Source organism: Anopheles cruzii, chromosome 3, assembly GCF_943734635.1.
Source record: "Anopheles cruzii chromosome 3, idAnoCruzAS_RS32_06, whole genome shotgun sequence".
Lineage (NCBI taxonomy): Eukaryota > Metazoa > Arthropoda > Insecta > Diptera > Culicidae > Anopheles > Anopheles cruzii.
In genome coordinates this window covers 86,535,522-86,549,715 of record NC_069145.1, presented here as the reverse complement: position 1 = coordinate 86,549,715, position 14,194 = coordinate 86,535,522, and the positions used below count along the sequence as shown (strand labels likewise).

At 55.4% G+C, this 14,194-nt stretch overlaps 2 protein-coding genes across 2 annotated transcripts in view; both read left to right on the top strand.

The window, feature by feature from the left end:
• The window catches only part of LOC128271237 (general odorant-binding protein 45-like), a 63,034-nt gene extending 56,086 nt beyond the window's left edge, over window positions 1-6,948 (top strand). Inside the window, exons 3-4 of the mRNA XM_053008681.1 lie at window positions 6,537-6,830; window positions 6,875-6,948. Coding sequence (XP_052864641.1) covers window positions 6,537-6,830; window positions 6,875-6,948 — 368 coding nt within the window. The remainder of the gene's footprint in view (window positions 1-6,536; window positions 6,831-6,874) is intronic.
• A 40-nt stretch (window positions 6,949-6,988) lies between these two features.
• Window positions 6,989-12,101, top strand: LOC128272207 (zinc finger protein ush). Its single transcript, XM_053009970.1, has 8 exons — window positions 6,989-7,887; window positions 8,862-9,050; window positions 9,121-9,441; window positions 9,505-10,573; window positions 10,650-10,858; window positions 10,920-11,205; window positions 11,278-11,441; window positions 11,510-12,101. The coding sequence occupies exons 1-8, from the start codon at window positions 7,004-7,006 to the stop codon at window positions 12,099-12,101; spliced, it is 3,714 nt and encodes a 1,237-aa protein (XP_052865930.1). The 5' UTR covers window positions 6,989-7,003.
• The last annotated feature ends 2,093 nt before the right edge of the window (window positions 12,102-14,194 follow it).

The following is a 14,194-nucleotide window of genomic DNA, read 5'->3' as shown; positions in this document are numbered from 1 at the left end:
TCCGTGTTGGCTTGTTGGCCGCCCGAGTCCCCCGTACATACACATTTTCGGGAAAACACACGAAACATCGCCGCATCGGATTGTCGACGATAATTATCGCTTGGGCGATGAGAGAGAGAGTTTGGGGAAATGGACTTACCCTTTTGAGCTTGTCTCGTATGTCGCGACAACACTCGAGACATATTCATCGATCGGCTCCCTGCTGCCTGCCTCGGCCCAAGTGAGAGGCAAGGGCGGTCCCCGCGCGACACGGCTTTACATGCTGTCCGTAAATGTCTGCTACAAGAAGTTCGTGATGTTCTGGTTTACATTGGTGGCCGCCCGAGCCGTCCAGGATGGTGGTCCCTCTCTCTCTCTCTGAGCAGGTTCGCCAAGTCCCCGAGGATAGTAGCGTGCACGGAAGCGTAAAACTAGCCTCGAGAACAATGTGGCTTCTAGTTTCGGCCCCGCGAGTCGACGAGGGTCGTTCGGGGATGCCGAACGGCGGTGTACCAACAACAAATCACGAACGATGTTGCACCCATGCAACACGGCGATGATGATGATGATGATGATGATGTGCGGATTGCGAATCATGCGAAAGTGCCGCACTGCGCCCACGCGCCTACTACCGGCCACGAACCCGGCCAGCATAATGCGCTCGCTGGGCGGGTGCGAGCGAGACGGTGCAGAACACGCGAACATCCGCAGGATTTAATGCTAAAGATCGCGGGGGCCCCCGGGGGCCGTGGTGTCGAAGGAGAGGCTATCAATCGTTGGTGGCGGCAGAGGCGACCGCGGTGGCTTCTTTCGGGGCCCAGGGTGGAGAATTTTAATTCAATTTTCTTGTGAAACTGATCGGCCGCACCGCTCCGGTCCTCAGCGGTGCTGCTGCTGATCAATCTCCATCCCATTTCCCGGTGTCCATTTTGTGAGACTCCGCGACGACGACGGCGGCCGGGCGCACGACACGACGTGGAAGCGGAGAAGATGTAGCTACATGATGTATGAAATTGGCGAAAAATAAACCAACGACTCCCCAATCAGTGCGCCACGGCCGGCCGCGTCCACGAAGAAGCATGTACACAGCCGATGCCGGGCAGCTGCGGTCAGCGGCCGATCGCCGTTTCTCTTACACTTGATCGGTGCACGACTTTGCGTAACCTTATGCAAACACTGCCCCGAGGAACGGGGGCCCCGGAACGCGACAAAGAAAGGTTCGCTTCGAATTTATGCTTATGATTGAAACATAAAGTACAGTTTAATCTGCACCCGTACATGACTCGGACATTAGCGGGCGCAGTGTGATAAAGTGCACCGCTAGGGCTGATAGCGTGCCCCGGGTCGCGTTCCAACGATCGCGGAGAAAAAAAGGGTCTACAAAAACCGTTTCAAACGGTCGACCAAGTATCGGGACCAATGGAGGTGTCGAAGCCGAAGTTGTTTACGTTGACCCCCGCTTCGTTCAAGCGGCACTTTCATTAATTCTTTTCAATCAAATCACTCATCGCGCCCGCTAAAGTCGGACTTGGAGTTCGGCAAACAAAACTTAACCCCAGCAGCAACTATTTGCCGGCACTTGCCTTATCAACCCAGCCTCTCCGTTTCGAGTGCCACCGATTTGTTTACTCTCGGCAGTAGGCGATGTTTGTTTTCCGAAGGAAAATATTGCTTCTGAGCGCGTGGCCCCGGCAGCAGCTGGGTGCTGGCAGCAGCGAGCTCAAATATTGTGAGAGTACAGCGCGCGCGCTCCTGGACACGATCTGCGGGGGTCCGCCGTCGGAGTGTCGCTTCACACGAGACCGCGTTTATGATTGGCACCCTTTTGGGAACGATCGGCTAATGAAGCGTCACCTGCAAAGCTTGGGAAAACAAATTACAAGTTGAGCTCGTTTTTAATACCCTTCGCCTCAAGACACGTTAGTCGCGGGTTAGATATAAAAGCGTGTGCCTTAAAGCGTTCCTGTAACGAAAACTGTTTGAAGATAAGCGAAACCCTTCGGTGCGGTGACTGGAATGTTGCGGATTTTACAATCCAACGATTCGTCATACAAATGCATGACCAATTTGTACTGCGGTTCGTTCCGAAGCCGTAATTATCTGAGATGCTGGCGGTTGAGAAAATCACTTAAAAGTACTGTCGTAGCACTATTCAAGTACGGGTTTCTTACAACTTGAACTCCAAGCTACATATTTATTGTGAAAAATAATAAACTCTCTCAAATGTTTATAGCTATGAGCAATAATGACAGCACAACGTCAGTGTGGAGTGTGGAGAAATGTCGATTGCTGGTTGCTCGCGATCACAGCAAGCGTTACGCGCGAGTGAGTGAGGCAATAAATTATTATGACAGCTCGTCGTGGTATGTTTATTGTTTGAATTTTTTTCGGTTCCCGGATAACTCTGTCGGGACAGAATTATGTCTCACTCGAGCGAGGACCGAGCGTTTGAATGACGAAGCAATTGGGCCAGTTCTTCGCCGCAGCATCCTCTTGTCTCGGGTTGGATGAAACGGTTGAACACCCATTATGTTCAGTTATTTGAAACCTCAGCGGGTTGGAGTAATAAAATAGGGCACGTCCGTAAATCTCGTACTGCATTTCAACGAAAAATTGTCATCATCTTGAACCGTACCGTTTTTCTGGGATATTCTGTGCCGACCCTCGGGGGCCTTAGGGGCTGCACCGTCCAACGAAACAATTGCAGAAAGAAAGGAGAGGAAAGGAGAAAAAAGGGACAAATGTCAAGTGGCGGTAATATTTTCACATACCTCGCTTGCTGGGATTCGAAACGATCATGGAAAAAGCGGCTCAAATATTGCCGTCGGCACCTCGACGTTCACATAAGAAGCCCACACGGGATCGCCTGTGACGTGAAGCAGAAACCTTCCGGGGCTTAGCCCTAAGCCTTTGGCCAGTGCCGCCCCGTCCGTTTATCGATATCCTAATGAGGCACCATATTCCGACGGCCGCTGGCTAAGCTGCTCCACGATGCCTGCGCCACGATGAACACATTATTCAGCTCGGGTCCTGCACTGCAGACGGTTCCACTAATTATTTCATGATCCACTGTTCAGCGACAAAGCGGCTCTCGCGCCGCGCTGACGGTTCCAGTTCCTCCGAGTGGCCCAGCACCCAATCCTCAATCTCGGTGCATTCGCCCCCCCTCCACCCGTCCGGAACGGGGGCCGGGTGTTTGTCGAAATGAAGTCATCAATATGGAAAATAAATTTAACCACCGTACACCGTCACCAAGGGCTGTGTCCGGCCCAACTGACCGGCCGATGAGCGGCGGATTGAAGAAAACGACGTCCCACAGCGCAGCGTGTATTGCGCCCGGACGTGCCGAAGCGTCCCAAAAGATCCCAAAAAAGGAGTGGGCCCGCCCGGGGCGGTGGCAGACACATCCTCCGTCCCCGTTCTCCGGGAATCCGGTAATCTGCATTCGCTGAAGGTGCAATCAGTGCAGTGCCGCGTGGTGCACTTGGTTTATGGACCGGGTCCGAAAGATGTATGCCCGCATACGGACGACGCGCGTCCATGTCACGAGGCGTGAATCTCTTGGCTTGGGACAGCATGGGCCGCTCGCGCGACGACCGACGGCCAGATGCTAAGGTTGATTAGTCCGGTACCCGACGGAGACGACGGAACGACAGGCCTTCCTCCGGGACAACGGCGACTAATTCGCCGTCATCTTTTCCACAATGCAGCAACGCGCGACGCCGTTGACGTTATCCGCCTTTGTGCCCGATGCACCGGTTCCGCGCCGACCACGTGTTGGTCGATACTGTTGCGGAAAGAAATGTGGTCCGGAACTTTCCAAGCCTAGATTCACCGGCTACCGACCGAGCCGCCGCCCCGTGCATTGTGTTTGTATCGGGGCTTTGCAGTCTGCCCGGTTCGGTTCTATGAAAATCCGGGTACCGCCACCCCGTGGACACTGGACCGATGGCTTTGTTGTGAACGGCCGGCATCTTTCCAGTTTCCAGTGCTTGAGCCCGCTCAAGTTCAAACGAAATAGATTTAGCGGTTTTCGGGGATACTGTTGGGCCCGCTTCATCGACACCGTTGGTGCATTAGGTGCCTCCATAAGGTGGCCATGGAAATTATCGGACCGAACAACGCCCGGGAGGATTCTACTCTTTCTGGCTTTAATCACTAAACGTTGTCTATAAGCCCTGAGCCCGCTCTGCTTGCGATCTGTCGAAAGATGGCGTGTCATCGCATCGTTCGGTGGCTGGGAAACAAATTGTCCTCATCTCCGGCTCACGTCGTGGTCGTGCATTTCGTCGGTGGGTCGGCCGAATAGAACAGATCACTCCTTTCGAACTGTGTGATCTAGGCGGCCACCGCCACTAATTAAAGTGACCAAGCTGCGCTCTCCGACCGATCCGACCGACCAACCGACTGACTGCCGCGGTGATCGTGATCGCGTCCACGGCGGTCCCGGGGTCCCCGATTTGCGGTCCTTGCGAAAGAAAATGAACAAATTGCTTAGCACTTCCGTCCCCCCGGCTCGGGTGATTTCCATTTTCCATTAGCTTTCCCCATTTGTCCGGGGGTGCGGGGCCCTTCCGCACGGGAACGCCGGCAGAGAGGGTCAGAAGGTTTAGAGTCGCTCTCGCGTGGCACGTCTTCAGAATATTTAAAAGGGCGATCCCGGGAAAAAAGGACGCAGGGCACGGCCGGGGGTAGAGGTGGCCGAAGAAAAAGAGGAATGCCGGCGAGCCGCGGCGAGTAATAATCATGGGCCGCTGGGAAATGTGGTGTCCCCGGTGCCAGTGCCGTTTCCACAAACCAAAGAAAAAGGAACCCAAAAGGAATCGTGCAACGACTCATTATTTTATTTGTTTCCGAAGTCATTTTGGTCCGCTCTGCGTCCCATCCTGCCGTCGCTGGCCACTTGAAGCGAAGCCACAGGATAGGAGATAGACCCGAGAACCGAACGGCCCTTCACCCGGCCCGAGGCCCGAGGCAGTCCCGAGGCGAGCGCGAAACGAGCGTTCAAACGGACGGGACAAAAATCAATCGCTTCACCCAAAAACCGAAACCCGGCCGGATTCTGGCCGGGGTATGCATAATTTCGTGTATGTTCACTCACGATATCTGTTCGAACTTGCGCCGCCGCCGCCGCCGGCGACCGCGGTGTCCAGGTTGGTTCGCCTCTTCTGTCTTTTCGTTGGCGGTCTTGCGGCAGTCCCCGGTGCGCTTCCTGCTGCTTAATTGATCCCGTGGGTCTCTCTCTCAAGTGGGGCGCGTACGTACCCACGACCAGACCCACACAGATGGTAGCGATAGGACATCGCCGTGGTACGACATCGTCGACGGGACCCGCCACCAACAGACATCACCCGCGATCGCATTGCATGGCACTTTGTCCGGAGTTCTCACTTCTTGTTTCGACAGACTGCGGAATTGAGGGCTTCTGGGGCGCGTCCATGGGAAGACCCGGGAGGGCTCAACCAACCATATCGTTCATCGCGATTTCGCGACAACAACCACCTTGAGCGGGACCCGTTTTTTGCTCTTCTGTCGCAATGTTGGTTGTTTTGTGTTCCTGGAAAAGTTCAAATCTAATCGATGAGCCAATCCTATCTCCAATTCGTTGCTCATTATCGGTTCGGTAACATCGACTGTTTTCCAGGGCCCAATCTGTCATTTCGGTGGTCGTAGTAGGCTTTGTTTCGTATACTGTCGCGAAGGATGTTCGCACCTATCTTACCACAGCTGCTAACGGCTGCATTTTTTTAAATTCAAATTCCATGACAGAACTGCAACTCCATCGAAGGTGGCTGGGCTCTGCTCGTGGGCTCATCCCGTAAACTTCAACCCCTCTTTAACGTCGTTCCAGCGTCGAACCAGATAAGCCCTGGCAGATATCGGCCCGTATTCGTGTTAAGCGGAATGTCTCATTTAGCATAAATTACCCTCGAATCCATCTGCGCGGCCACTCGCCACACACACACACACATGCCATGCCAGGTCGGTCGCATGTTGATTAATCGTGCCTTTTAGTGTCTGTCGCTGCTGCACGCTCACCTCACTTTCTGGTTCGAAGCCCGATGTCCGGAAGCCGGTTCGCAGTTAGCCGTGTTCGGAGGGCGTTCGATTGATGCGAATTCGATTCGGAACCCGGTCCGACTCCTCCCGGGAGCGATCGCTTACCACCGCACCAACGACGGACGGTTCTCAATTAACACCGCGCCGCGAAACGTCGTCATTAGCGAAACGAAGCGAGTCCCGGTCCCGGTAATTACCCCGGGGCACACTCGGTCGTAGGCTAAGAATTATATGTCCCCAATGCGCTCCGGGATTCGAAGACGACATTAATTCCAAACCCCCTTCTCCCGCCGAAAGCATGAATGCGATGTGATATATGCTGCTTCGGCCGGGCCGGGTGTTCCATCGGGCGGAATTGAACTCAACCGTTACACCGGCGATGATTAATGTTCGCGTGAATCGCGTCACCTCATCACCGTGCACGCGGTCCTTGAAGGGCCGCAGTCCCTCCCCCATGATAAGATTACTCAACTCCGTTCTTCCCGTTCCGGTTTCAGGAGACGATGAGGATGCCGGTGACGAGCAGCAACAGCAGCAGCAGCCACCGGGTACAACGGAAGAAAACGGAGCACCAGCGTCCCAGGATGCAACAGTCAGCCATAGCGACAGCAGCACCACCACCAGCAGCAGCAACAGCAGCACACTGATGAACAACAATAGTCGGAGCAGCAGCAGAAGTAGCGCCAGCGGGTGTCTCGGGATGAACGGAACGGACGCGGGGGCCCCGGAAGAGGGCCCGATACGACCCACGGCGACGCCTTCCCCGATGGCGGCGGATGCCTCCGAGGACGGTGCGGCGCAGCGATCGCCCTCGCTGCGTGAAATCAAACTCGAGCCAAACGTTCCGTCGGACACGGAACCACCACGGCCACCGTCGGAAGCGCCGGTGGATCCGGTGGTGCGCTGTGACAGTAAATTGTCCCACTCGGGGGGTGGGTCACCGGCGACGACGTCACCGATTCCGATGCTCCGGCTCAACGTGGCCCTCGCCTCCGATCCGGCCGCCAATCCGGACGCGAAGGATCTCAAGAAAATTGGCGAAGCGGACGCGGTTGCGGCGGAGTTTGCGCAGCAACAGCTCGCCGCCCTCAACATGGCCATCGGGGGGCCGCCGCCGCCACCACCACCGATGCGCAAACCCGCACTCAAGGGACCGGAGGGGCTCGTTGGTCCCCTGGCCCTACCCGCCGTCGTCGAACTTCCACCCCGGTTGCCGATGTTTGTGTGCGGACCGTGTGGCATCCGGTTTTCGTCCGCGTCGACGCTGGAAGCGCACCAGACGTACTATTGTTCGCACCGGAAAGAAACAGAAGATGGCGGTGGTGGTGCTGGCGGAGGAACTGGGTCGACCGCTGGAACCGGAGGGTCAGCTTCCGGTGGGTCGATCGGTGGTAGTGGCACCAAGAACGCTCACCCGGGCGGTGACGGCTCGGGGGAACCTCCGGCGAAGGCGGCCAAGACGGGCAAGCAGTACGCCTGCTCCCAGTGCTCCTACAGCGCGGACAAGAAAGTGTCCCTGAACCGCCACATGCGCATGCACCAGTCCTCTCCGACGCCGTCCTCCGTCAACGGCGATGACACCGGTCGTCAACAGCAGCATCAGCAGCACCACCACCAGCAGCAGCAGCAACAGCTGCAGCTCATCCAAGCTCAAGCCGTGGCCGCGGCCGCAGCGGTGCTCCATCAGCAGCAACAGCAGCAGCAACTGCAGCCCCAGCCGGTTGGCCAGGCGCAAGCGCCGCCACCGCAGGTCGATCGGTACTGCTCCGATTGTGATATCCGATTCTCCAGCACCAAAACATATCGCGCCCACAAGCAGCACTACTGCAGCTCGCGTCACCGGGAAGGGTAAGTGTGGGTCCATAGATTCCGGTCCCAGAAGCTACCTTTTTTAATTGTGTTCCAATCGGGAGTACTCCTGTTGGGTGGCCCAGCCCGGACTCTTTTTTCCATTTGATTGTAGAATAAAAACGGCTTAATATTTTTCGATGCTTGAACTTTTATTTGAAAGGTTGATTTTTTTGTTTTTTTTGGTTGATAAGTTTTTTTATGAAAAATAATTTCGGTCATAAGTCCACAACGGCTTACGGTTTAGCAGTAGCCTATTCGATCGACCTTTTTTGGAGTACATTTTCGACTATCTGTGGTCCAATCGCGGCAATCGCAATGAGAATTTTGGTCTTGATGTCGCCAATAGTTGCTGGTTTGTTCGCATAACATAAATATCGACTGTGTCTGTCGTTGTATTGCACGTAGCGCCGTCCAGTTCAAACCAAATGCCGTACAAGTAATCAGCTCAAATTTCGCCGAAGAACCAATCAGCCAAAATCTGCACCAAACAGTAACTCGTTGTAGGTGCATTGGCTTGTCTTGCACAGTATGTGGGTTTTTTGAACCACAATACTGCTTACTAACGTAGCCACCAAGGTGGAAATTTGCTTTTGACGAACGATTTGACGACCTACCACTTTGGAAATAAATTTTTAATATTTCTCAGCTTTCTTCATGCGTAAAACGTCCCATTTCTTCAACTTCAAAGTGTGTTTACAGTTTTCAGAATGAAGTTTGACATCTTAAACGTCAAGTAATTGGAAGTTGAAAAAAAGAGCGCCAAATGGGCCACCCTGTATAACATTAACTATTACTGGAGGGCCAGACGAAGCGTAAATCCGAGCGTAAAAATGTCAAATCGTTTTTGTACGCTTCGTCTGGTTCCCCAGATACAGCTACTAATACTAAATACGTATAACTATGAATCCTTCGCCATTCACTGGTCCCTGTGAACCTCCGTGGTAACCTTTGACACCTTCCGCTCCACACAGGCAGCAGTCCAACAACTCGACCCCGAAACCCGGCTCGACGCAGAAGTCGGGCTCCCAAAGTCCACCGGAAGTGCCGAAGACGCCACCGGTGGCCGCCGCACAGCAACCGTTCCTGGCGCTGCCCACCAACCCGATCATTGTGATACCTTACTCGCTGATTCGCGGCGCCAGCGTCATCCCGGGATTGCTGTAAGTCTAACTGACCGGAAAGACACCCAGTTCCAGCAGCCAAACGGTTCTCCGCTTCCTCTCCTTCCAGACCATCACTAGCCCCGGGAGTCGCCAATCCGGAGTCGGCTTGTTTCATCTTCCAAAACGGAACCCTGCAACCGATCGCGATGTCGCTGGCGTCGCAGGTTGCCCACCAAGCCGCGACCTCGGCGGGGGGCCACGCCGAGGTGGGACCGGGACCCCAGCGGCCCCCCTCGCAGCAGCATCCATCGCGCGGAACGACGCCGAGCGTCTCGAACGAAAACAGTTCCCACAGCACGCAGGGCGCCGGACCCACTCCGGGCGGTGCCCCGTCATCGACCGGTGAGGTGCTGAAGGCACTCAACAAGCGCGAGAATTCGGCCAACAAGTAAGTTCCCGCCCGCACCATCACGAGTCGTCCTCGACCTAATCGATTTCTCCGCTCCCTCAGGGAAGCTACCTTGACGTCTACGACCACTCCGTTGGATCTGTCCGTGCGACGGTTTTCGCCGGGCGCCATCGGAGCGCTCCGCGAGCGCTCGCTCTCCCTATCGTCGGCCGTCTCCGGTGACCAGCGGATGGACTACGACAGTCTGATGGAGGGCAAGGAGAACCTGTCGGTCAGCGGGGACTCGCTCACGCCGGAGCAGATTGTCTGTGCTCCGTCGCTGCCCGGGAGTCCACCGTTGACGCCCTCCCCGAAACGGCGCTCCAATAGTCCACGTGCCACGGGCCCCGGACCGATGGCTTCGAATGCGGCGCTGGCAGCGGCCGCTGCCGCTGTCGCCGGTCACCACGCCGGTCTGGGACCGGCGGCCACCCTATCCCTGTCGCCAATGACACTCCAGCAGCAACTGATGCGACCGCTCCTCCCCGCGGACATAGCCCTGCGTCTGTCAGCCGATCCGTCAGTTTGCAGTCTCAACCTATCGATCCTGGCCGCCCCCGGGGGGGCAACGCCACACCCGTTGTTGACCCCGAAGCAGAGTGTCGAGCTGGCGCTCCGACTATCGACCCCGGTGGGTGACGGCAAGCACCCACCGCAGCAGATATCACCTCTGCTGAACAGTATCTCTCCGACGGCGGCCGCTTCCGGCGGAGCGTCCGTTCTGCCGTCGGGGGCCGCGCCCCAAATCTTCGTCAAACAGGGTGACTCCAAGTGCAAGGAGTGCAACATCGTGTTCTGCAAGTACGAGAACTATCTGGCCCACAAGAAGCACTACTGTTCCGCCCGGAACCAGGACGACGGTGGCGGCGGCGGCGGCGAAGGGGCCAAGGTTAGCCCACCGATCTCGCCACAGACCGGCACGAGTCCGTCGGCCGGTGCACCGTTGTCGACGGTGGGCGGTGGACCGCGGCCACCGGTCGGGACCGGGGTCGCCTACCAGCAGCTGATCTGTGCCGCGTGCGGCATCAAGTTCACCTCGCTGGACAATCTAACCGCCCACCAGATGTACTACTGTCCGAAGCGGATCGACGTCGGCGGTCCGGTGGTAAGTGCCCCCGAGGGGCGACCATCCGTGAGGGGTCTCTAATCGCCCCTACTTCCCTTTGCAGAATGTCACTCCGACCAGTCAGCTCGTTGCGGTCAGTCAGCCGCAACCGCACAAGGAACGGTGCTCAAAGTGTAAGAGCATCCACGAACCGGGCCAACCGTGCACGGTCGCGGGGCACGGTGCCTACAAGTGTCCCATCTGTGAGGTCATCAGCCCAAACTCGACCGAAGCCCGGCGGCACATGGACACGCACGGCGGCGTGAAGGCGTTCCGCTGTACGATCTGCCGGTACAAGGGCAACACCCTACGGTAGGTTCCGCCGACGACCCGTCGTGACTGACTGACTGACCGTTGTCCTTTTCCTTCGTAGTGGCATGCGTACCCACATCCGGATGCACTTCGACAAGAAGACGAGCGAGTTTAACGAGGAGAACTACATCACCTGCATCCTGGAAGAGGACGGCATCGAGATACCGCCGGCCGGGGCCCAGAATGCGGCTGCCGTGGCCGCCGCAGCGGCCGCCCTCGCTTCGGCGACCCACAAGTTCCTCGCCCAGGACGGCTCGGGCCCACCGGACGTGGCCGGATCACCCGTAGCCAGCGTCCGCCATCACTGCGAGCTGTGTCCGTTTACGACGAGCGATCGGGTCAATATGGTACGGCACCGCGATTGGGCGCAGACCCTCCCCGGCGGGTAGCAAGTTCTCTAATGTCGCGTTGTGTTTTAGATCAAGCATATCAAGCAAGTGCACGGCGGAGGCCGTTCGGTTCCGTTCGGGTTGGACTCGGCCGAACTCTACAACGGGATCGCTGCTGGCGCCGTAGTAGAACTGGCTGTGAGGCCACCGATCGCCAGTACACCGGGACCGGGCAGCAGTAGCACCAGCAGCAGGTTAGTATCGTCCGCCCTTTTGTCCCCTGGTCGCGGTCTTCAACACCCTTTTCTTCCTTCGATTGTAGTCTGATCAAAACGGAACCGATCGACGATCGGTCTCCGTCACCGTCGGGCGGTGACCAAGACACAACCACCGACATCAATGTGGACGTCTGCCTGGAGGAGACAGCCCCGGTGGTGGCCACCACCGTCAAAACGGAGGCCATCGATCCGCACATGCCCTCGCTCAACTCACCGCTCGCCGGGTCACCGTCGCCACCTTCCTCTTTGAATCTGAAACCGAAATCTCAAACGCCGACGAAGACGACGGCCGGTGACGCAATCTCGTCCTCGCTCGTCCGGCGCTCCGACACGCCGACCCGAGCGAAAACACCGTCCCCGCCGGTGCCGCCGACGCCGCTGACACTGGAGCACCTACCACCGGGGCCAAAGTACTGCGATACGTGTGACATAACCTTCAACTACGCCAAAACGTACATTGCGCACAAGAACTTCTACTGCAAGGCGGTCCCGCTTGCCGGTGGCAGTGCCCCGACGGCGACCGGACAACCTGCTGCCGGTACTGGTCGACGTAGCGCATCCGTTTCACCAAATGGTGGGGCCACGAGCCCCGCGGTAACGGTCGCGGTCAACCGGGCGACGGAAACTTCCGTCTAAAACTCTGTATACGCTCTAATCTCTCCGCTCAGCGCTGCACTGACCGCACCTTGCGCCCCGCACACCGCATGAGACAATACTTCCGCTCTATCTCTCTCTCTCTCTTTCTGTTTTCTTCCCGAGGGGCGGCGGCACTAAGGTCGTGTGTGGTCGTGCGAAAAGCTTTGTTTAGTTGAAGTGAGTTTACACCAAAGTGTTTAATCGTTTTTAGACAAACCAACCACTATAGATGCTAGCGTTGTGTAAATGTGTAGCCTGTAAGCCCTTTGCTCTATCGTTTGTTCCGGCGGCGGCGGCAGCGAGCGGCCATACCCAGGGGGGTTTCCGCTAAGTTCCGCAAGCGGCTGCAGTTCGTGCCAGTTGTGCATTTAGAGGTGCGTGCGGCGCGACCAGGTCGAATATGAGTTGCAATATCCGCGCTCCGGGTCAACCGCACCCCGATTTAGCCCTCCCCACAATCACATTCCGAGGATAAGCAAGGAACATTGTATACACTGTAGACCTTAATCTAGACCTCTGGGGCGCGACAGACCGCACACGATGTGATTACCGTTAGTTATGATTGTACTACCTTGTAGCCATTAAGTAGAGGGAACCGAAATATCAAATCCGCATAATCCTGTCGTCGCCGTCGTCGTCGTCGTCATCGTTGTGGCGTAGCGCAACGTGTAGCAGTTCCGTCGTGTATTGTGTAAGCTCGAATTTAATTCCTTAAAACAGATAACACATTCTATTAGCCATCCCCGCTATGAATCCCTTTTCCGGAGTTCCGGAGATTCTCAAATACCCCCTACGTGTGAGGAAACTATCGGCCATAGTAGACATATAACATGGGACAAGCGCCGGGGGTGTGGTTATATCCCAGACAGTTGTTAGAACCACGAACCACAATAGTTCAGCAATAGTTGTGTTCCGCATGATACGATAATCCTTCTCCGTATCGCTCTGAACACCTAAAACCGTTAGCATCTAAATATTGACTCCGGAAAGCCGGCGGCGGGTAGGGACAGGGAAATCGAAAAGCAAATGACAATAAATTATTTATTGATTTCTGATGGTGTCGCCGACGGCAAAGAATTTCGAAACGAACTCGACTTGGCAAATCAAAAAAGGGACAAAACCCTCGTAGATGTTCACACACGGACACGAAATAAAATTAATTAAACAATAACCGACAGAGGTAACAGAGGAAGGACAGGAACACCAACCGTTGGGGTTGACGCTAAACGGGAGTCTCATCCTGTGAACAATAATTGTAGAAATACTATCTTTCCCTAATACTTTTCGGAAGGCCACCCGGGGCGAGTGCAAGACAACCCCGCAACAAATGAAGCTAATCCCCCCCGTTTAACCACTCACAACCACTTAATGACGCAAGTACCATTTTCTCGGAGATCGAAATAAAACTGAAGAAAACCACATGATTGAATACAATTCAAGCAACATAAAAAAAGGCCGAATTCTATGCGTTTTTGTGATCCGAAACATGAACTCCAATGGGGCACAATGGGTGTAAGGATGGTGTAAGAAAAAGGGATCTGTCGTCGAGTGATTTGTCTTAGTATTTTAGTACGAGTCAGATTAATGAAGGCGTTCGCCCACAACAGGACTCGCGCCGAGACAACCTCTGCCCGTGTGGAAAGTGACTTTGCTGTGCCTTGCCGTTGACCAACTATTAATCATGAAAGGATTAAAATTGAACACTTAATAAGCAAGGGTAAAGGTGTTGTTGAAAAAGAAGACAAGCGGCAGCGTCGTCGGCGGGTTTTGAACTCACGCTCGATCGGCGGTGAGCGTTCACGCTGCTACTTCGGTTACCGAAACGTTCAGCATGAGGTACGCCGAATACAGATTTGCCCATGTTGGGCTATCAAATCGGGTGTGCTATTTATAGAACGGCACTCCGCGCACGCATTTCTCGACGGTGTGTTTCAACCAATGTTAGATGTTGCCTTGGACTTTTCCATTTCTCATCTAAACCAAAATGCCTAACGAAGAGATTAACCCCCCTATTATAGAACTCGATTCGAGTCCTCGAACGTTCATTCCGTTCATTTTGAGTTCATTTTGCTATAGCTTTCTCTTTCTGCCCT

Bases quoted from the DNA above. Each gene is read 5' to 3' on its own strand.
- LOC128272207 (XM_053009970.1), top strand. From the start codon at position 7,004: ATGCTCCGGCTCAACGTGGCCCTCGCCTCCGATCCGGCCGCCAATCCG. The intron at 7,888-8,861 runs GTAAGTGTGGGT...CGCTCCACACAG, and splicing joins AGCTCGCGTCACCGGGAAGG to GCAGCAGTCCAACAACTCGA. The intron at 9,051-9,120 runs GTAAGTCTAACT...CTCTCCTTCCAG, and splicing joins AGCGTCATCCCGGGATTGCT to ACCATCACTAGCCCCGGGAG.